The sequence below is a fragment of the Panicum virgatum genome, chromosome 7K (genome assembly GCF_016808335.1).
Source record: "Panicum virgatum strain AP13 chromosome 7K, P.virgatum_v5, whole genome shotgun sequence".
In the NCBI taxonomy this organism is placed as follows: Eukaryota; Viridiplantae; Streptophyta; class Magnoliopsida; order Poales; family Poaceae; genus Panicum; species Panicum virgatum.
The window spans coordinates 21,577,480-21,601,454 of record NC_053142.1 but is presented as its reverse complement, the minus strand read 5'-3'; the positions used below and the strand labels follow the sequence as shown (position 1 = coordinate 21,601,454).

At 45.8% G+C, this 23,975-nt stretch overlaps 2 protein-coding genes across 2 annotated transcripts; both read left to right on the top strand.

Moving 5' to 3' along the window:
• The first annotated feature begins 477 nt into the window (after nt 1–477).
• On the top strand, nt 478–4,159 carry LOC120640520. The gene is made up of 3 exons (XM_039916387.1): nt 478–1,789; nt 2,397–2,668; nt 3,945–4,159. The coding sequence occupies exons 1-2, from the start codon at nt 601–603 to the stop codon at nt 2,666–2,668; spliced, it is 1,461 nt and encodes a 486-aa protein (XP_039772321.1). The 5' UTR covers nt 478–600; the 3' UTR covers nt 3,945–4,159.
• A 2,447-nt stretch (nt 4,160–6,606) lies between these two features.
• Nucleotides 6,607–12,857, top strand: LOC120640519 (glycosyl hydrolase 5 family protein-like). The gene is made up of 2 exons (XM_039916386.1): nt 6,607–7,601; nt 11,664–12,857. Exons 1-2 carry the CDS (start codon nt 6,841–6,843, stop codon nt 12,748–12,750), a joined length of 1,848 nt encoding a protein of 615 aa, XP_039772320.1. The 5' UTR covers nt 6,607–6,840; the 3' UTR covers nt 12,751–12,857.
• The last annotated feature ends 11,118 nt before the right edge of the window (nt 12,858–23,975 follow it).

The following is a 23,975-nucleotide window of genomic DNA, read 5'->3' as shown; positions in this document are numbered from 1 at the left end:
AAACTTCACTATTTACCTATCACATTAAATCTTTTGTCTCATGTATGAAATATTAAATGTAGGTAAATAAAAAAACTAATTGCATAGTTTTGATGTGTACGACGAGACAAATCTTTTGAGCCTAGTTAGGTCATAGTAGGATAACAATTACCACAAACAAACGAAAAGTGCTACAGTATAGTACAATGTCCGATGTAATTCTTTTTACTACTATTTTACAAATCTAAACACAGCCATAGACAACATCCGCGTCACCATCGAATTGGATGATCTTCACACTCCACGTGGGAACATGCGCCGGCCCGGGCAGCAATCCGAAATTCCAAATCCAGCCACCGCCCCCCGGCACCGGCCTCTGCTGTCTGCTCCCGGCGCGGCCGTCGGCCGTCGCCATCTCGTCAGCCGTCCGTCATCCCCACCGCCACCAAGCCACCATCCAGGCATCCACACGCCGCCTTCCTTTCCCAATTCCCCACCGCTACCAGATTCCCCCGCACGCCTCTCCTTCTCCTGCCCGGAGACTCCCAATTCCCCACCCGCCCGCCGGCTTCCAACGACCCGCATCCACCGCGGATTCCGCCCGCGCCCGCCGCCAATGCGATGACCGCGCCGTGCCCGGGCGCCGCGGCCTTGCGCGGCCGCTGGGCGGCGCGCTCCCTCGCGGGGGCCTTCCTCGACCTCGCCCTCGCCTGGGCGTGCCTCTGCCTCGCCGCGCTGCTCGCCGCGGCCGCCCGCGTCCTCGCCCTCCCGGGCCTCCCGCTCCCCTGCACCTGCGCGCGCCCGCACCTCCCCTGCCTCCTCGCCTTCCTCGCGCGCTACCCGCCGCGCGCCCTCGCCTCCGTCCACGCCGCCCTCCGCGCCCGCTTCCCCTTCGCCACCGGCCCTGCCGACGACGCCAAGGAGGAGGAGCCCGCCCGCCTGGCCGCCGACGCGGAGAGCGCGGATCCGGGGGCGCCCCGCGAGGAGGCGCGCGCCGAGCTGCAGCGGGAGCTCGAGAAGGAGCGCAGCGCCGCGGCGTCCGGGGCCGAGGAGGCCATGGCCATGATGCTGCGCCTGCAGAAGGAGAAGTCCGCGCTCGAGATCGAGGCCCGCCAGCAGCGCCGCACCGCCGACGAGCGCTGCGCCTTCTACGAGGACGAGGTCGAGGAGCTCCGGGACATCGTGCTCGTGCGCGACCGGGAGGCCCGCGCGCTGCGCAAGGAGGTGGACGCCTACCGCCACCTCCTCGGGCTCGGACCCGCCGAGGAGGAGGAGGAGGAGGACGACGACCAGGAGATGGTCACGCCGCACAGCATGCTCATGTCCGAGGGAGAGCCCAGCTCGTCCAGGTCGGTCGACGCCACCCGGATGCAGCGGCTGGGGAACGATTCGGGGTTCAGCTTCAAGACGCCCTTCTTTCGCGAGCAACCGGTGCCGCGGCCGGTGATTGGGGATCGTGGCAACGGGGGAAGCGAGGACAACGTCGCTGTTCAGACGCCCGCCAAAGCTCACGGCACTCAATCAAGGCTGGAGCTGAGCAGCACTGAGGATGAGGATGGGGCAGAGACCGAGGATGATGGTGCGGAGACGGTGGAAATACTCCCCCTGTCTGCCCGGAGCCAAGATTTGGATCAACCTGGTGATTTCCAAGCTGATGGTATGGAATCTACCAAGGAACAGACAGCTCATCAATTTCAGGAGGTAGCCTGTGCGGGTATAGACAAGATTGATCGTGATCATACGGGAAGTGAGAATGATGCAAGTGTCTATGATGTGCATGTAGTTGATGATATATGCTTCTCCACAGAAGGTATGAATTCAACTTGGAGATGTCGAGTTCAATTAATGATTTTTATCTTATACAAGGCATGTGCATGTATCTTTTATGTGAATATATTGTAACTAATGTAGGTTTAGAGTTCGATTCTAGCGGGGCTGCAAGTCCTTTTATTGTAGGTCTAGAATTCAATTGAGGGTGCCTGGGAGTCTTGATGTGCGGTGCGCATGTCATAGGATCTTAATTTTGACATAAAATTGATAAATATTGCCAATTTTTCAGTTTTGTGTTCTTCATTTCATTTGTTAGAACCACATTCGATTACATGTATTTTACTGGAGATTTTGGTATCACCGAATTACAGATTCTTATCATTACTTATGGCTTCCAAAAGAATCGGAATCTTAAATGTGTGTTGTGCTTGCATCCTTTCAATTTTCATTTAGTCATACCTTATAAATATTAAATCTTCATGTGCAATACTTCAACCTATAGAACATTTTTATTATGCCTATACGTTGGCTGTATTTGATATTTCGTCAGTATGATACATAAGGTTCCTAATGTTGATCGGCATATTCTTGAAACTATTCTTTCTCACATAAAGACTACTACTAAAAATTTAGTTGTGTGTATCCAGTTAAGGGCTTGATTGGTCGGAGCTTCTCAGATGCAACAATGCAAGCAGAGAAATTACAGACTCGAGTTGCGGCTGATGATCTCCTTGGGAAAAGTCTGAATGCCATTAAAGGTGCACAAGACAAGATAAGGCATGCAGCAAGTGAAAGGAGACAGTCATTACAGTTGCAACTCTTAGAGGATATAGCTAATCAACTTCAAGGAATCAAAGATGCTGCAGAAGCAGGGCGACACATGTACTGTGCTACTCCCAAAAGCTCCAAGAAAAGCTAGGTCAGTAATTCAGTATTGAATGAAAATTGCTAGGATGCTTACTTTTTTGCAACATCTTTTCTGCTCCACTTAGCTTAATATATTCATTGATTCATGGATGCAATCAGAAATAGTATCTGGTAGAGGCTTGAAACTATATTACAAGCAACGCTCAAGTAGTCAGATGCTTGAGGCTTATCTCATAGCCTCTCATAAGTGGGGTTATTACTTATTAGAGCCTGTCAATCCAAAATGATTCAATCTCCACAGAAGCTATTTAAACTAGATCAGCTTGTGACCTCTTGCAAACTGAAGCATCAAACTTCCGCAGCCCCTAACTATGTGGTCCCACTGCTGACAAATCAGGCATTTTACGGTTTACCAGTTTTTTGAAGTTATTAGGCTATTTAAAGTAGATCGGCTTGTGACCTCTTGCAAACTGAAGCATCAAACTTCCGCAGCCCTTAACTCAAATATGTGATCCCACTGCTGACAAATCAGGCATTTTATGGTTTACTAGTTTTTTGAAGTTATTAGGATACTCCCTTGCATGATGCAGCATGTAGGAATAAAATTATAGGATTGCTGAACTTTGTGGCTGGAGTCATAGGGAACTTGTTACATGGTAGATCGCATCTTCACTTTGCAGTCTCAGCCAAGCTAATCCATTCGGCTTGTTCACTACTCAAAGTTGCTGAAAGAAACAAAACCAAAACAAAACTTAATGTCTATGACGACCGCAACTCAACCAGAATTATTCTCAAATATATTGTGTAGTGTACTATTACTATTGTTCCGTTAGTTGTTTATCATCTGAATAGACCTGATATCTAGTACTCTATGTGGAACATCAGTTCTCTCTTTTTTCTCGGGGGGATAAACAAAATACACAATATGCTATTATCTTCCAGCCCAGTCATTTGCCTGAACACCTGCTTGTCCATTTTGGTGAACTGAAGCTACATTTGTTGGGGCACCTGCACCCCTCTGTCTGAAGCCATCTAGTTAAATCTAAATCAACCAGCGTTTGAAAGAAAAGAAAATTTGAAGTAACTAACGTTTGGATGCAAAGCTGCTCTGCTCTTGAATTACTTTATTTTGTTTTTTTACTTGGAAGTATGTCATTTTCATCTCATGAAACCTAAAATATCTACCAGAACTTACTAAAAATGTTATAACGTTTATGGACAGATATGGAATGTACCACTTTGATTCTTCAATAGTCTGTTGAATTATAAAAAAATCATGAACATTGACGGTGTATTACAATGTTTGACTTGTGCTGTACTTTCTGCAGGAGAGGCATTCTGTTTCACCAAAACACGATTGGTTGTGTAAATATTGTTTTGGATTTGTAGTCTAGTTCACTGATTTGTTTGTTCATCAAGTTTTCTTGTTGTTTTAAGTAAATTTGGATAATTTTTTTGTACATGTATATAAACAAACAGGGGATCCATTTTGTTGCTTGTAACCGTCTGATGTATGTGTGCTGCGAACTGTATTCGTTTCCTATCCTTGCGACGTGGGTTTAGCTTTGGGAAACTATTGACTGGTATAATAACTTCATAAACGAAAGAAAAGGTTTGGAATCTTAGTTCTTTCGGTTATGTGCTACCGCTCGAGTCAATTCCCTGAATGCCATTGAAATTTTAGCTAATCCCTTCAATACCATCAAAATTTAGACTATCCTTTCATTGCCATTGAAATTTTAATTCGATCCCCTCAATGCCATTCTGTGAGTGTGTTGAAAGAATAACCGTTCAATGAGGGTGAAAAGACTATACTATCCCTATAAAACATGAGATGAAATATTTAAAGTGTCGTCCCTTCTATGCCTGTATAAGAGTATTATATCTGGACTTTAAGGCACAACATTTTTCTTCAAAAAAATAACAGTATTGGACTCCTTATCTAAAAATCCATTTTTTTGTGCTGTTCCATCCTTATCTAAAAAGTGCTCATCTCAAATGTGTAAATGCAGCGACCATGCTAATCCAGGATGGCAGGTACGCCCCGCGCCCTGGCCGCGCACCCCCGACCGCGAGTCCCGGCCGCGCGCTCCAGGTCGGCGCTGGTCCGCGGCCGTTTCCTGCAGGTAGCCCCATGCGGCGGCGCAGGTGTGGACTGTGGAGGGTGATGCTCCCTGCGGCGCCCCTGCTCGCGCGTCGGGAGGAGGGGTGCTCCAAGCCGGTTGAGAGGAGAGGATAGAATGGCGCACCGTTGAAGATGAGCTTTATGGGGGTAAAAGCGCAACAAAAATACGAGAGATCAATTTAACGGTGTTTTCACGGTTTTTTTCTCCAAATCTAACGGTAATGGCATTGAAGGGATTAGAGCAAAATTTTAGTAGCAATAAAAAGATGGACTAAATTTCGATGGCATTGAAGGGATTAGCTAAAATTTCAAATTGAAATTGGTTGTGTAGCACTCAAAGATCACAATTTTCGGAAAATACTACTAAAAAAATTTGCCCTCGTAAAATACCACTGAAAGATATAAATCTTAACTTAAATTATCATTCCGTTAGATTTAACCGTCACCTCAGTTAACTGAGACAAAAATACCCCCAAACTGTACATCTTCTACCTCTGATCGATGCACATGCGCATCCAACGCCAGCAGGTGGTGAACCTGCAGCAGGTCACAGTCTCGCAAGATCCTGCTGCTCAGCTTGCCCAATGCAGAACTGCTTTTCCCAAACAAGAGCACGTGCCCGTAGTAGGGGCTCCTCAACCAGAGTTCACTCCGCTGACAAATTCGCATTAGCAAGCCAAACCAATCCAATTCCTCGCACCACCGGCATCACAGCAACCTCAGCGATCCATTTGAGACATTCCCGACTTGAATCCATCACCAGAGCTATAAAATCGCGACTGCCTTCTTTCTCGGGCTGCCGTCGAAGGTCGAACCGCCGGTGAGCGAGATACTCCGCCCAACAACCCAGGCCCCGTCTCCCTGCCAACCTCCACCCGCCGCTTCGTGATCGGAGACCCCAACCACAGGCTCAGGAACGACGCCACGTTGCCGGAGCCGAAGCCGCCCGCTGTTGTGCTCCCGAAGTTCCCGGACATCGCGAGGCTCCGACAGGGCGGACGCAAAGGCGGGGGCACGGGCCCTCCCCATCCTCTTTCCGCTCCCGCCAGACCTGGACTAAGCCTGGAGTGGGAACTGCCATCCCGCGCGGCGTGGGTCGCCGGGCTGGCGGCGGCGCCCGTGAGGCACAGGCTGCGTCGAGGCAACGGCGTGGCCAGGGACTTGATGTCAAAAACTCAGCCCGTGAGGCGCAGGCTGCGCCGAGGCAGCGCCGGACTGTTGTGATTCTTGTTCTTCGGCTTAAGGGTAGAGGTGTCATTTTATGCCCATATTATCTGAATGAAAGAAGAGAAAATAAGTTCTCTGTGAACCAATCTAACGTAATGGTAGTATCAGTTAACGTTTGCACCTTTCGATGGTATTTTACGGGAGCAAACTCCTTTAGTAGTATTTTTCGGAAGTCGTCATCTTTGAGTGCTACACAACTAATTTTCCCGCCACTTAGAGGGTGTTTTGGAATAGGGACTTAAAAAAGTCACAGGGACTTTTTAGTATTTAGAAGTATTAAATAAATGTTAATTATAAAACTAACTGCAGAACTCTGGGGCTAAACTGCGAGACGAATCTAATGAGGTATCTTAATCCATGATTAGCGAATGGTTACTGTAGCATCACTGTAGAAAATTATGAATTAATTAGGCTCATTAGATTCGTCTCGCGAAAAAACACTTAACTGTCAAAAAACATTTATAAACAGATTTTATTTAATACTATAAAATAGTAAGATTCCTTTTGATGTGATAGGGACTTCTGAAAAAAATTAAGAACCAAACAAGCCTTAGTCTAATTATGCGGCAGTTTAGCCCTATTAGTCAGCCATGTAGAGCTCACTTTTTTTTTTTGCTACACAGGTGTGACCAACTGTTTAGCATTTACGGTTTGGGCGAAGAACATTGACTACTTGTAAAATCTGATGATTCTATCTCATCGAAGTTCTTCCCCTTCCTTTCTGGTTGTTTCCTCAGTAAAGCCTGTGCTTGCTGCTTAGATAGGTGTTTTGTTGTACATTTCGATTTTGGGTTCCTATCCATCGGAGCTGTTCCTACTAAAAAAAGAAACTCGTGTGGATTTAAAATGCCCCGAGGGCAGATTAATTTAAAATGTTCCAAGTAGCATCGCTACCGCTGAATACCCCCGGGCTACCTATCGGCCTATCACTCTCCCACCCACTCGGTGACTCACCCACCATGACGAGGCTCCTCGTCGCGGCGTGCCTCGCTGCCGTTCTCGCCGTGGCCTGGCCCTGCCGGTGCCACGAGGCTGCCGAGCATGCGGCGGCGCTGCCGCGGTCGCTGTCGACGTCGTCGCGGTGGATCGTGGACGAGCGCGGGCGGCGCGTGAAGCTGGCGTGCGTGAACTGGCCGTCCCACCTGGAGCCGGTGCTTGCGGAGGGCCTTGGCCACCGCCCGCTGGGCGCCATCGCGGCCGGCGTCGCCGCCATGGGGTTCAACTGCGTGCGCCTCACCTGGCCGACGTTCCTGGCCACCGACGACTCCTACGCCTCCCTCACCGTGGCGGAGTCCCTGCGGCGGCTCAACCTGACGGGCGCGCTCGCCGGCGTCGGGGCCAACAACCCCGGCGTGGCGGACCTCAGCCTCGTCGACGCGTTGGGCGCCGTGGTGCGCGCCCTGGGCGCCAGCGGCGTCATGGTGATCCTGGACAACCACGTGAGCCGCCCCGGCTGGTGCTGCCGCGCCAACGACGGCAACGGATTCTTCGGCGACGCCGACTTCGATCCGGAGGTGTGGATCGACGGCCTCGCCAAGATGGCCGCCATGTTCGCCGGCGCGGACAACGTCGTCGGCATGAGCATCCGGAACGAGCTCAGGGGCCCCCGGCAGAACACCGACGACTGGTACAGGTAAGCTAATCCAAACCACGATGCCGTTTATTGTTTTTTTTTTCTACGCCAGCTCCACGATGATTTGTCTCATTCTGCCACGTTCATCGCCAACAATTATATGATGACCTCACCAACCAGCGTGATGGACTGGAGTGTTCATCACTCCACGGTGTGCCCACCTACTTTTGCGCGCACTGACACTAACACATGGCTCCATGGAAAAATTAGCACCAAGAAAGCTCACACCGGGTTTTTTTTCTGGAGTCCAATACGCATACAATTGGTACCAGTTTTTTTCTGGAGTCCAATACGCATACAAACAAATTCTATAACTAGTTTATAAATCCATTTTGTCCCCTTATAACCTCCAAACAAAACTTATAAACTTATGCTTATTTATACTTTACTGAACTATTTCATTTGGTTCAATCTACCTCTAAGGAGCTTTTTCTTTTTATTTCTCCATGTATAAGGAATTTAATTTCATATTTAGCAAGTAACTTATAATATCATACCCTATGCTTAAAAATACATTATGAATTTTTTATAATTATTTTTCATGCAGAAATGTATTTCTAAGAACAATTCCGAATTAAATCTTCCTAAACTATAAAAAATAATAATTATAAATCCTTAATATAATTTTTGGTCGGGAATATGGAAAAATAAATATTAGTAGGAAGTAGATTGTACCAATTAAAATTGTTCGTGCGAGTAAATTCAGCCTAAATTTTGCTCAGGAGGTTAAGCTGATAAAAGTGGATTGGTGAAGGTAATAAACTCGATTTTCTTTCTCTATCTTGAAATAACGAGTTCGGTACTTTGGTATCTGTAACAGAATCAGCCCAAAAGTTATCTTGAAATTGTGTGGACAAATAGGCTATACATAATATATTTTTCTTGGATAAGTAGAAGAGATGCTTATTTTTAGTAAAGAATAAAAGAATGATGCCATGGTATTTAATGTTAAAAGTCCTCAGCAATTAATCCGTTGGCATCCATTACAACTAAGGACGCAAGTGGGTACCCAATGTTGTTTTATTTGGGTCAGTTAACTAATTATGATGGTATACCACTCTAGTTTATTTATCCTACATTATTTACCCATAATGTCGTTCTAGTTTATTTTATCAATTACTATTTGGGTCGATACAATGATCCAAAATAGATCTAATTTGCGTCCCTAATTACAACACATACTTTGAGTTGATGGGTTTAGTTGGTTCGCGTCGTTAGCAAGCCATACAAAATTTAGATGGCGCTCATCATTAAATCCAATGTTCAGTTTTCAAAAATTTTATCTGCCAAAAAGTTTCTTACATAAAGCTTGCAAAATTAGGGCGGCAGGAACATCTACCCCTGTTTTACTTTCATTATAATACAGTCCTCAAATCCTATCAGACGTGGGTCGGGAAAATAGGGTCGGGAAAAATAGAAGATTACGAAGAACAATCGGACAGTAAAGTTTTGTAACAATCGGTCGGTATTCAAGATTCACCAAGCGACCATCAGTCGGTATTTGTTTTCACATATACCATCGAACTATCAGTTGGTAATACCTAATATATGCATAGAACCATCCATTCTATAGATTCACCAAGCAACCATCAGTCGGTATCTATGCAGTGGAGCTAAAATGGTGAAAAATATTAGCAAAAGTGTTAGAGCTGGTTTGAACTGGTGACCTTTCGCCCAACAAGGATGACAAGGACCACTGAACTGGAGCCCCATTTGGTAAGTCAAGGTGATGCATTTCATACGAACTAAAAAAATTCCGACCAGCTAAAGGAAAAACACCTGAATAAGTTCATCCTTCTCTTGAATTAAAACTTGTAATTAGTTGTCGGTACCCTGTAGCAGGGATACCCACTCCTACTGCACTAAACCAGGACTCGCATAGTCATCCGTAACTACGCCATAAGAGGCGGAGCAGCCGGGCCCCACGGGTCAGGCTCAGCTCACCGGGCCAACGGCCCCGGACCCGCTCCCCGCTCTAGGACGGGTCCGGTGACGCCACGTGTCCCTGAGGAAGGGAAGCTCCGAGCCAATAGCCGAGGGCTCGGACCCCCCATAGGGGTCCGGGACCTCCTCGCGCCCGTCTGGACCTCCCACGCGCATAGGACCAGCATACCACCGGGGCGGGGTCCGGGGGCGCCACGTGTCCCGCAGGCGCGGGCGCGAGTCTTCCGCTGAAAGACTCGCCCACCCACCGCATTCAATGCGGGTGGTTGAGGCGTGCTCTGCCGCCGCGGCACGCGGGGTAGCCTTTGTCAGGCCTCACTGTAGACCGCATATTATCGAGGTACACAGTGCAGCCGCATGCACCGCACCCGCGCAGAGCCCGTCTGCTGCATTAAATGGATACGACGACACGACACTTTTCCATCATACCGCCTACGCCGCAAGCTACACGGCCCGTTCAGCTACGCTGCAGGCAACGCCGCAAGCTATACCCTGGCGCCGTTTCGACAAGACAGGGCATGGATATGCTGGACGGAGGATTCCCACGGGCAGAGCAAGGAAATCCAGGAATGAGATCTCCTTCGCCTGCAACGCCATAATGTATGAACAATATGTTTTTTTATACTACATCGATTGGGCCTACCTGTCGGGGACCCAACGGCCATGTACGCGCCTCCCTTGAGATAAAAAAAAGGGAGGCGCTCGCTGCACACTACAAGCTCTCTCAGACTCTCCTCAGACTCTCTCGAGACTAAGGGAACACAAGCAATACAACACACATTGGACGTAGGGTATTACGCTCCGGCGGTCCGAACCACTCTAAACCTATTGTGTTCATCGTGTTCTTCCAGCGAGATCAAACTAATCCTAGCTAACCCCTGAGTACTCACCCTCTGGGTTTAGGCGGGTGCATTACGCCACCCGGCTGTGGTTTTCCACACCACGACACTAGTATTTCTTCCTCATATGAGCTCCTAATTTGATTGTTGCCTTTTCCTAATATTTCATAAAATCTTGATTTCATTCAATAGCATCAAATTGTAGAATTTTCTTATCAAATTAGATATTATTGTAATTATTATGTGCTAATTTGGAGACAAAAGATTAAATTGTCCCTAAAAGACAATTGATTTTTTTATCTAGCTCCAAGACATGAGCTAGAATAGCACATATTTGCCTAAATATAATTTTACATATTTTTTCTAGTTTTTTGGAGGTATATGTAGTTCAACTTGGAATTACTTTTGATAAGCATGCAGAAATTCGTTTAAAGATAGAAAATATTAAATCTATTCAATAATTGTTAAAACTCCTGCATGACAACTTAGATGTTATCTAGTACATGTGAAAAATGTATTGGGTATGTAAGATAATTATTTTTGCAAGTTACTTCACAAGGGTGCCTCAATGAGTTATTTAAAAGTAGAAAAAAACTTTTTTGCACAACATGCGGCCATATAAATCCACAAATGTTAATAGGAGGGTTAAGTTAAGGCTGTCCAAATTTGAAGTCTATATGAACAAGAAAAGAATTTAGGGTGGATAAACTTCAAAACATAACTTAAGTTGTGTGTGAAATAATGTCAGAGATCTATCACTTTGTGAAAAATGTATACTTCAATTTTTATAAATACTAGGTATGTTAAAAAAGAGTTGGTTTCAGAGATATAACACCAACCCTTGAATTAAGTTAGCAGACTATTACACGGTATCGAATGCGCGACCTGTAAAACTATCAAAAGCAGCTACCGCCGGCTGCAGCTGTCTGAAACCGTCATGGAACCAAAAGCAGGAACCTGAAATATTAAAGGATATTTCCAATGTGAATATATCCATACAACTTTTATCTATACGATAAAGATACAAATTTAATCAATAGTTGATTAAAACTTATGAAATTGATACCTGAAATATTAAAGGATATTTCAAATATGAATCTATCCATACAACTTTTATCTATACGATAAAGATACAAATTTAATCAATAGTTGATTAAAACTTATGAAATTGATTATTTTTTGATATGTACTAAGTCTAAATACGAACCGGGCAGTGCAAAGCGATAGCTGGCACACCATGGAGCTGAGCCTGAGCTTGACACCAGCACCACGGGTGCAGGTACATGCAGCGCGGCGCCGAGGCGGTGCACGCGGCGAACCCGCGTGTTCTCGTCATCCTCTCCGGCCTGAACAACGACAACGACTTGAGCTTCCTCAACCAACGCCCCGTCCACCTAAGCTTCTACCACAAGGTGGCTTTCGAGGTGCACTGGTACAGCTTCTCCGACCCGCACCAGTGGACCGGCGGGAACGCCAACCGTGTGTGCGCGCGCGTCGCGGCGAGCGTGGCGCGGCGCACGCTCTACCTGCTGGACCGTGGCTGGCCCGTGTTCTTGAGCGAGTTCGGCGTCGACAACCGCGGCGGCAACGCCGCCGACAACCGGTACTGGGGCTGCGTCGCCGCCGCGGCCGCCGGTCTGGACCTGGACTGGGCGCTCTGGGCGCTGCAGGGGAGCTACTACCTCCGGGAGGGCGTCGCGGGGCACGACGAGGCGTACGGGGTGCTCGACCACGCCTGGCTCCGGGCGCGCAACGGCACGGCGCTGCGCAGGCTCCGCGCCCTGCAGCGCCCGTTCCGGGGCCCCGGCCTCGCGGAGGCGCCGCCGTACCAGGTTCTGTTCCACCCGGCGACGGGGCTGTGCGTGGTGCGGCGCCGCCCGCCGGCGCTGCCGCTGGACCTGGCCCTGCCGGAGCAGCCGCTGGAGCTGGGCCCGTGCAACGAGACGGAGGCGTGGGAGTACAACCGGGAGCACAGGCTGGTGCTGCGGGACACTTGGCTCAGGCTGTGCCTCCGCGCTGATGGCGCCGGCCGGCCGGTGCGCCTCGGCCTGGGACGCGCGGGGTGCGCCGGCGCTCAGGCCCGGTGGCTCCTCGCGTCGGACTCGAAGCTTCACGTTGCCGTTGAGGTGCGGCCGTCCTCGTCGAGGAGCGAGATGCTCTGCCTCGACGTCGGGGCGGACGGCCGGAGCATCGTCACCAACCGGTGCCGGTGCCTGAGCGGCGGCGGCAGCGGATGCGACCCGGAGAGCCAGTGGTTCAAGCTGGTGAGCAGCACGAGGAAGGTGGTGGCGAACAACAGCACACTCGCACAACTGCTGCTTTCAATGCTTAAATACTTGGAGGTTTTGTTGTTGAGCTTGTTTTGATCAGCATCGATAGATCCGACATAATTGGGATGTGAAGCTAACTAAATAACATGTTTCTCCGGCTGCCATATTGTCCAACAATGAAATAGAGCAGTATTCTTGGGGTAACAAGTCTCACAATACATGTACGCAAAAAGGTTCCTATGAGCCAGAACTGCGTCCCTGGATTCCTTGGATTTATATAGCAATGTATCCAGCTTCCCTGCCGGGGTGACTTGCTCTCCTTGGATTCCTATTAGGCCCTACGATTAAAAGCTATCCGGCTAACATTAACTCTTGGTAAGCAATTCACTACTACAAAAAAGCATTTGTAAGGGCGGGTGAAAACCTATATTTTTGGGCAGGTATCACACCTGTCCTACTTTGCGCAGCTAAAAATAACTATTTACAGGAATGTCTTTTTAGGGGCGGGTCACCGCACGTCCCGACCAGGTTCAAACTAACCACATGGCACGCCTCCGATCCGCAAAGCTGATTCTACAATCAACCGTGAGTTTAGAAACTCACGGTCGACTCCACCGATTCACGCTAGCACCCACGTGGTGGGCCCCAGCACCCATGTGATATCATTCCCCATTCCCCAGCCGAACAAATATCCTTCCTGTCCGCCTCTCTCTTCCATTCGCCTCTTCCATTCTCTCTCTTTCTCTTTCAGCTCGGCAAGCTCCACGAGCTCCGCGCCCTCAGGGAGCGCGCGCCGAGGCGAGGCGGCGGTAGGGGAGCTCCCCCCGGGATCTCGCCCAAGGCGGCGGCGGTGAGCTCCGCCCATCAGGGAGCGCGCGCGGAGGCGGGCTTCTCGGGAGGCGCGACGGCGGGCTCCGCGAGCGGTGGCGGCGGAGCGGACGGAGGGGAGCACCGCGGCGGCGGGCACCTCCGCCTCTCTCCGGCGGCCCCGGATCCGTGGCGGCAGCGGCTCGCGGGCTCCGGATCCGCGCCCCCCGGCACCGGGGCCGCGGCAGGGAGGCGTCGGGGTGGGGAGGAGGCGTCGCCGCCCGCCGCCGCGCCAGATCCAGATTTTTTTTGCAAAATTTTTTCAACATTTTTTTTGAATTCCTTTGATTTTTTCGGATGAATATTTTTTTAAAGATACAAAAAATAATTTCTTGAATTTTTCCTGCTCTCCAATTTTTTTTCTTGAATTTTTTTCTGCTTCTCCTTTTTTTTGCTTGAAATTTTTTTTTGTCTCTAAAATTTTTCTTCAAAAAATTTTCTCTCTCCGAAATTTCTCTACAAAATAATTTCCAAAATTAGAAAACGACAAAAAAATTATTAAAAAAGAAAAAAAAATAGTCGGGAGATCGACCGTAGATTCCCTACGGCAGCTAGACCCCTCCGATCTCGCGGGGTAGGCTTCGCCCACACGCCACAACCTGACTGATCTGTGTACGAAGCGCACGACCGACAGGAGCGACTGTCCAAGTCAAAAGCCGTCGTACGCAGAGGCAGCTCCACCCACGCAGGCAACGGTATCCACTGCTATCGGGACAATTGTCGCTGTTTCACCTACTCGTCCTATGGGATGGGCGACAGGAGGAGCCGTCACCTCGAACCACTATGCACGATGTCATCATGACCACCACTCCACAGCACCGTCACGAGGGACATTGATAGGGCAAGGCCCTCTGCCGGTCGACGTACTTTTCCTCTCAACGGGAGTTCCGTTCCCGACAGACGGATCATGGCAAGCAGGACAACGGCTCATCATCAAGGAACTCAGTCGGAAACCACTCGCCCACTCCGACTGATGAGGAAGACTACCCCAATTGAAGACGCAGGTAGCTCCGACCGGCGAAGTCCGCCGATCACCCTCCCTCTAGTCGGTCGGTAGTCATTCTGTACGAGCCCACCTTTGGACTATAAAAGGGGGTCCTTTGCGCAGGGCAAAAAAAAAAAAATGACACACAGAGAACACCCGCATAGTCATACGTTCACTTCCACTCGAAAGCTTGTAACTCCTCAACTCTTTGAGCGCCTAGGCTCGAGCAACACGAAACACCACCTTCTAACTGGATGTAGGGCATTTTAAGTCTGAACCAATATAAACCTCAAGTCATTGTGTACTAGACCATATCCGATCAGACGCACGATAAATACGCAATCAAGTAGATTAGTAGTCGGCCATTTCGGAACCGACAACGCTCCATTTGCAGTGACATTTTGGTCCGCCCCTAAAAAAACCGGGACGTTGCTACAAATCATATTTGTAGTAGTGATTTTCTCATGGCTCCCATTCCACTACTACAAAATTAATTTTTAGAAACGCCCCCTTTTTTCTAGGGGCGCTCCAAAAGGTAACCAGGTCCAACAAAATAAGCGGGGTCACTGCAGCTTCCCAGCTGTACCTAGAAATATATTTTTAGGGGTGATGGTGTCATCCGTCATTGGAAATGACCGTCATTTTTAGAGGTGGATAACGCCATCACCCGCCCCTGCCCGTGCCCTTGCCCCTGGAAATGCATTTTTGGGGTGGATCTAGAGGCAGGTGATGGCATCATTTTTCTCTAAAAATGCATTTCCGGGGATAGTGATGGTGTCATCGACCCCTAAAAATGTTTTGTAGGGACAGGTGATGGCATAACCCGCATTTATGAACGATTCTACACAAATAAATTCATAACTTTTTCATATAACCTCGGATGGAGTCAAACTTTATACCAAAGATTGACTAGACCTAAAATTTTCTAATTGATAACTTTTCATTTAAGATCATTTAATAGTCTAAAAAATTATTATAAGTTCTTATTTTAAAATTTATAAGTAATACGGATATGGATAGTGCAATTATATAAAATAGGTCTAGATCTTCCATAAATTGGCATGGTTGGCATACTTTAAATAAATTTTTTTGTCATCATAGAATATTCAAAACATTATGCAGTATATTCTCCATAAACACACCGACTCATGTGCGGCACGCACGTGAGGAAAACCCAAGAAATATTATCATGAAACCAATACCATGTTCTCGTTATACCTGCACACAGGTGGAGAGAAATGCAAATTGGGGAAAAAAGTTATGACACTAAGATACATTAATATATTTTACATCAGTTACACTTTTTGCTGCCAAAAAAAAATCTATCATGAAGGTCTGAAACAATAATACTTCAAGTTAAAGAGAGGCTGATTTTATAAATTACATACCACTGAAATTTACCCCCATAGTACACTATGCCTGAGCAACTCCCTCGCTACCAGCAAGCATAGAGATCAGCTCCTTTACAAAGAAATTAGAATAAGATCATGTACTCATCACTCAAAGCATGAGATCGTCCAAATTTGACATTGAATAAGAAAAATGATCACTGAAATATCGGAAAGCACTTCCATCCATGGAGTTTAGCATATCCTGATAGTATAGTTTCCCATGGAACCTTAACAAAAAGGGGCGGGTATTACAATATAAAATTATGCAAGCACCACCATTTCTCCAAAACCATCTTTACTAAAAAAACGGTTCAATTCATTGGTCGCTGCAGTATTGCACAACATACCTCAGTAAAGAACAATTCCATGGTAAACTGGAAGGTACCGTCCACTCAAACATGGAAGGTACTGTGTATCAGATAAATTAGTACAAATACCCTTATTAGAGTTACAGTGTTATTCATAGTTGACACTTCAAACAAAAATTCAAGAATTAGATTTTCTTTTGAAAATGACAACATGCAAAAATCAAACATGCTACTCCTTCATAAAGGCCATTATGTAAGTACCATAAAAATAATGCTACTATTGAAATAGTTAATTGGTCCTGGTACACCGAGCAATGTTGCAATAATTACTTAAGAGGAATATCATTCCAACATACAGGCCCAGAATCAAAGCTTGTGAGTATATAGGATTTATCAAATAGAACCCACCACCAAATCTTTTGATTTCAATGTAGATTGATCTGAATTTTCATTACCAATAAATCTATGAGAAAAATATTATCTAGATATATATCAAAATAGATTGATTATTTAGGTATTAAACCTAACACCTCTCAACACATGCAATCAAAAGAAATATATATCTGTATGCATTGCTGAGTTGAAGTTCACCAAAAAAAAAGGACTTCAGAGGCAAACTTTGAATATCAAAGTTAACCCTACCCCATGAAACATGGCATGTCTCAAATCCATCATGAAAAATAGCTACCTGAATTCATAGGTGCTGGTGTCATCCTTTAGCCAACTTGTTTTGGAATTCTGTTGCACAGATGATAAATGGATGTTGAAATGTTTTAAATAGCGGGCTAAGCTATTTAGCTATCTATGTCCAAAAACGGGCTATAGCCGCCGGCTATAGTGGGCTATAGCCGGCTATAGCGGCAGCTAAGAGCTAAATTGTACATGAAAAAACTTAGCTAAATCTCTCTCAAACAGCTATAGCCGGAGATTTAAAACACCCAGAAGAACTTCTAGGTACAAAAGCTATATGCAAAATTACCTTAAACAGAATGCCTTTAAAGATGCATCATTGGTAGTGCATTCCATTTGCCACCTGATGCTATTATTAGCCTTCATGTGGCTTTTATTAACTGAAATTACAAGACAGGAAAAATTTAACTTGCTCCCTGTTTAATAAATAATTTGAATCAGCCAATCAGTGTCAAATTTCCTGCCTAATATTCTTCGATTAGTCATTTCAATGGACATATCATAGGCAACGGAGATAGGACAACAGCAGGGGCTTGGCATGGAGCTCTTACCCATAGAAGCAACCTTCAATACTAAACGCACCAGGCACTACTACAGAATAGGCGTTTGTTTCAGGCCATTTGTCATGGCAGCCTTTGGGCCCGGGACTATAGGTGGCTTTTGTCCCGGGTCCAACGGCTAGCCGGGCCAGCGGGGGGGGGGGGGGGGGATAGGGGCCTTTTGTCCCGGTTGGAGACACCAACCGGGACAAAAGAGGGGTCTTTTGTCCCGGTTGGTGGATCCAACCAGGACAAAAGGCCCGCGTATCCTTTTGTCCCGGTTGGAACCACCAACCGGGACAAAAGGCCCCCATTTTGTCCTGGTTGGTGTCTCCAACCGGGACAAAAGGCCTTGGCCCCCTTATCCCCTTCCCTCTCCCCCTGGCCGAGCCATTCAGCTCACTTGTTTCTTGCTGTTCTCGGCTCGGGAGAGAGGAGTTCTTGCTTATTTCTTCACCACATTTGTGAAGATCTTTGATTCCCCGTCCATCCATCGGCGCTAAAGGTTTGGGGCTTGTTTTTCTCTTCTTCCTTGGCTTGTATAACTCATTTCATGCTTTAGAAATAGAGAAAATGTGTAGCTAGCTCATTTCTTGGACATTTAGCTAGATTGCATATGTAGGTGTGATTTTCTTTTAGATTTAGATGAGTATGTGAATAGTAGAAATTTTTAGAATGAGTGTAGACACTTCATGTGATGTACTTGTATACATGACCATATTGTGGATAGTTGATTTTTGTATTCATGAATGAATTAATGAAATGAGTATATTAGAATTTTTTGTATTATGAATGGAATATTTTGACACTCTAGTGATGCATTTATTCAGGCTCACATTGAAACCATCTAGAAGCTAAAAAAATCTTTATTTCGAAACAAGTATACGTCGTTAATCTCCATCCAACGGTGATGGCACTACCTTTCGGGAATACACGATGCGCTATAAGCACGTCGCGAATCGGTTGGTCGCATCACCAGCACTTCCGATTGATAAGAAGACAGCATTTGACGCAGTCAGCATGGCTGTTGTTGTACTGAGAGCATATTAACGAGCATGCTGCCTGTGCCAAGTGCTGTGCCTATTAATCGTAAATGTTGGTGCTGCGACTGGCCGATTGGTGACATCCTTGTACCGCACCGTGTTCCCCCGAAAGGCAGTGTCATCACCGTAGGGTTGAGGTTACTGACATATACATTTTCAGAAATAAAAATTTATTTTTCTTCTAGAGGGTTTTGGATATTGAAAAGAGTGTACTCCTGGAACTGAAGGGTGTCAAAGTAATTAGAAGTTATAGAGAATTCTTTCAATTAATTAGAGATTTCTTGAGGATTAATGATACATTTCGTCTTTTTTATATGATTTCTTTGTTATTGGCAAGAGTTATTAATCTGATCATTGTAATTGTAATAGTAAATAATTTTTGCATTGTAATGGTAAGAATTTATAATTTTGTGGAAAATAAAGGTATTTTTCAGTAAAATATGGCTTCAGCAGCTGGAGAGAGTGGCGCCGGTGGGGGTGATCGTTGTCCTTCTGGAGAGAAGGACACAACTCGAGTAGGTCGTCGGTCCAAAAAACCTAGTGCTTTTCATAGGGCAGCGCTCCGTTATTTGGATTAACCTAAGGCACACAGAATTCCCATTACAAAACCAAACTTGAAGACATTTTAGAAATTAAATGTAGAACAGTACTATACTCAATTTAGCTATAAGTAAGAAGAACATCAGTACACAAACTTACTTGGGGAATGCAGCCTGGTCGAAGGCTCGAAGCAAGCCACATCTTCAGCCATGACGTTCTCTGGCTCTGGTTCCTAAAGTGTGAAGCAACGCATGGATCCACGTCCGTTTGTTGAGCAGCTAGTGTTTCTCTTAGTCCTTCCTGGGCTCCGTGAGCAGCTAGTGCGCACAGTGCTGCATGTCCATGTCCATCGCAGACCTATCTGAAATGAACATGACATGTCGCCCCGAAATACATAAAGATATGTGAGGAGAACCAGTCAAATCGTCGAACACCCTACGCGTGAGCACAAAACATCCAGAACCTCAAGAGGCAAGAGCACAAGTGACGGGACACATGTAGCAATTGGCCGACGGGTTGCATGATCCCGAGCTCAGAGATGGCGCGTAGGGATGGGAGACGGCCTCATGCAGCAGCGGCCGTGGCACCGGTCGTACTGGTGCTCGTCCCTGTCACCAAGAACGTGGCGGGAGGTGGCCTACTCGGATCTCATCGTGAGGGCGTAGTGGCCGTCGTCGGCGTACCCGCCTGCGGTGCTGTCGGAGAACGGGACGAACTCGAGGCGGCCGCTGCCGCCACCGCCGTTGAGTCCCTCCTCCTCCTGCTTCGCCGGGAACAAGCGGCCCCTGCCAGACGCCGTGGCGACCACCGCTGCGCGCGGCTTGGAGAAAACAAAGAAAAAAGAAGAGTCTTCTGTGCGCCGGAGACAAAGCAGGGGACGACGCAAGGAAAGGAGAAACACAAGGAAGGAAAGGAGAAAAAAAAAGGGAATGTGTGATTTGGGGGCGGGATTAATTGATAGCGTGGGTACACGCGGGTGGGTATGAATTGTTAAAGGTGAAAAAAGAAACGCCAAAATGGCAGAAGTATTTTCCTGTGTATAGTTTTTTCTTGTTCCAAAAAACTTTCTCCTATCCTAGACCTGACAAGTGGGGTCTTTGTGAGGGGTACAGAGATGTTTTTTAGGTGGAAAGTGTTTTTAATTGTTTTGGTTCTTTATAGTGTAGATGTAGATTTACACACACAACATTGTAAAAGCTTAGCCGTATCTTCTTCTAGCCGGCTGCCGGCCAAAGCATTCCCACTGCCATGAGAACTTCTATTAGAATTAGAGAATTTATAATGTGTGGTTCGAAATAATATTAGAAAAGTCCAAATTACTACCCTCAACTATGGCTAAAGTTAGCTCGCAAAAAAAATTGGCTAAAGTCCGGATAACCCCTAAACTATTTGTTGGTTTAGTTTGTCCCCTAAACTTTATCATTTTGTTCAATATACCCCCTAATACATTTTGTTTTTTTTCTCCATGCACAAATGGAATCTTATGTTAAAATTTTGTGAGATAATAGTAGATATCATGAAATATGTTAGAAAAATGTATCATGATTTTTTCATCACTATTTTGATGGGGTAGTGGATTTAATAATAAATTGATCATTGAAATATAAATTTATATAAAAAATAATGATGAAAAATTCATAATATATTTTTTGACATCCGTTGTGATGTCTATTACCACTTTGCATAATTCGAAGTTAAAATTCCATTTGTCTATGGAGAAATAAAAAAATACAAATTCTACTCGGGGGTAAATTGAACCATATGATATAGTTTAGGGTGTAAATTGAATGAAAACATAGTTTAGGGAGTTATCCGGACTTTGATAATAATTTAGGGTAATAATTTGGACTTTTTTTACTAATAATACGAATCGCCAATCATAGTAAGAGGTACTTGAAGGTAATTAACAAAAAAATGGTACCAAATATGTGGGTCCGGTACCAAAAATAAGTAGGCCTGGTAAAAAAAAAAGAAGTCAATACTAGAAAACAGGCCATCGGTCCTGGCCAAAGGTACCAGCTGCCCATCGGTACCGGCTGCAACAGCAGCTGGTACCTTTGTCCATCGACGATCTAGAGGAGGGAAATTGGCACCGGGTGGTGGTACCAACCGGTTCCAATGCATCACCATAGGAACCGGTCTGAACCACCACCCGGTACCAAATGAAGGCCGCGCTAAAGGCACCGATTTATTGGAATAACCGGTTCTTATGGAAATGAAACGTGGCAGCTGCCAGGAGCTCGGGCCTAAGGCACCGGTTGGTGCCTTGACCCGGTTGTATTGAATTAATTTTAGCACCGGGTCATTGAAATCAACCGGTGCCTTTGGCCCGAGCCTATAAATACCCCAGCCCCTCCCCCTCTCAAGCTGATGTGAACTCACTGTTCATGGCAGCTGAGTGGGGTGAGGGGAGGCGAATTTTTGCTTTTTTTGAAAAAAGGTTAGTTATTTTTCTTTATAAGTTAGCAATTAATTTTTAGAAACAGTTATTACTTGATTTAGTTTATATATGTGATAATTATTTTTATTTGTAGCATCTTATTGTAGTTATATACGTTGTCAATTTATTTGATATTTGAATACTATCAAATTATTGTATTTATATGTTTTTTCAATTTATTTGATAAGCGAATAGCATCTATTTATTATAGTTATATGCATTATCAATTATATAAATATATTGTTATAAATTGGTAGTATGAATGAACTATTTGTACAGTACGATGATGTATATAAATGTATTGTGGACCCAGATGAGTCGGCAATGGATGTACATGGCCGACCGGCGTTCAAAGGAGTTCATGGATGGCGTGCATGAATTCATAGAAGCGGCCGAGAAACACAAGTATGGCGGTTTCGTTCGTTGTCCATGCAAATTCTGTAAGAATGAGAAGGATTACTCATCATCAAGAACCATCCATAGTCACTTGTTCAATAGTGGTTTCATGCCGAACTACTATGTTTGGACCAAGCATGGCGAAAGAGGAGTTGTGCTGGATAATAATGTAGAAGAAGAGGACAGGATTCCTGACTTTGCAGCCAATTATAATTCCTTTTTCAATGACACTGCAATGGGTGAGCCTGAAGAAGATACTGAAGGATACGTTGTAGAAGATGATCTTGGTCAGATGTTGCGCGAAGCTGAGGAAGGTTGCGAAATAGAAAAGGAATCGAGAGATCTGAAGCGTATGTTGGAGGACTACAGAAGATTGTTGTACCCTGATTGCAAACAAGACCAAAAGAAGTTGGCTACCACATTGGAATTATTGCAATGGAAGGCATCAAATGGTTTGTCTGACAAGGGATTCGAGGAGTTGCTGAAACTTATAAAAAACTTACTCCCTGAGGGTAACACCTTGCCGGAGACAACATACGAGACAAAAAAAAGTTGTTTGTCCTTTAGGATTAGAGGCACAGAAGATACATACTTGTCCTAATGACTGCATCCTATATCGAGGTGAGTATAAAAATTTGGATTCATGCCCTGTATGCAACGCATGCCGATATAAGATCCCTCGAGATGATCCAGGCGACGTTGAGGGGATGCGTGTCAAGAAGAGGGTGCCTGCCAAGGTGATGTGGTATTTTCCTCTAATACCACGTCTGAAACGTTTGTTCATGAACAAAACGAATGCTAAATTGATGCGATGGCATAAAGAAGAACGTAAGCAAGACAATATGTTGAGACAGCCCGCTGATGGGTCGCAGTGGAGAAAAATGGACAGAACATTCCCAACATTTGCAAATGAAGCGAGGAATATAAGGTTCGGCTTAAGTACGGATGGCATGAATCCTTTCGGTGAGCAGAGCAGTGGCCATAGTACCTGGCCTGTGACATATACAACCTTCTTCCCTGGTTGTGTATGAAGCGGAAATTCATTATGATGCCGGTGCTTATCCCCGGCCCGAAGCAACCCGGTAACGATATAGATGTGTATCTGAAACCACTGATTGAGGATCTTCTATTGTTGTGGAAAGATGAGGGTGTTCGTATGTGGGATGCACACGCAGAGGATCATTTTAACCTGCGTGCATTGCTTTTCGTAACCACCAACGATTGGCCAGCACTAAGTAACCTCTCCGGACAATCCAATAAGGGTTATAGGGCATGCACCCATTATTTAGAAGAAACCGACAGCATGTACCTCAAGCACTGTAGGAAGATCGTGTATATGGGTCATCGTCGATTTCTTCCGATCAAGCACCCATTAAGGAGGAGGCATGCTCACTACGATGGAAAGGCAGATCATCGTACCAAGCCTAGGCACCGTTGTAGGAAAATAGTGTTTGAAATGGTCAAAGATATAAAAGTAGTATTCGGAAAAGGACCCAACAGCAGATCAGTGCAGAGTGATGACGGACGTGCACCTCTGTGGAAGAAGAAGAGTATTTTTTGGGAGTTACCTTATTGGGAAGTCTTAGACGTCCGCCACGCAATTGATGTGATGCACCTAACAAAAAATCTTTGTGTGAACCTTCTAGGCTTCCTTGGTGTCCACGGTAAGCCAAAGGATACATTGGAACCGCGGCAAGATCTTCAACGTATGAAACAACGGGCCGTCCTATATCCAGAAAAAAGGGATAAAGGACGTCATTATCTAGGTCCTGCGTGCTACACTCTTAGTAAGGAAGAGAAGCAAAGTATGTTTGACTGTTTGAACAGTATCAAGGTCCCATCAGGCTACTCTTCGAATATAAAGAGGCTACTGAACTTGAAAGAGAAGAAATTCGCACACGTAAAGTCCCATGACTATCACGTGTTGATGATGCAATTGATTCTAGTTGCACTTAGAGGTATTCTATCACCTAATGTTCGAGCAACAATCATAAAGCTATGCACATTTCTCAACACAATTTCTCAGAAGGCAATCGATCCATCGAGTTTAAGCAGGCTACAAGAGGATGTTGTCCAAAGTTTAGTCAGTCTTGAAATGATATTTCCTCCATCGTTCTTCAAT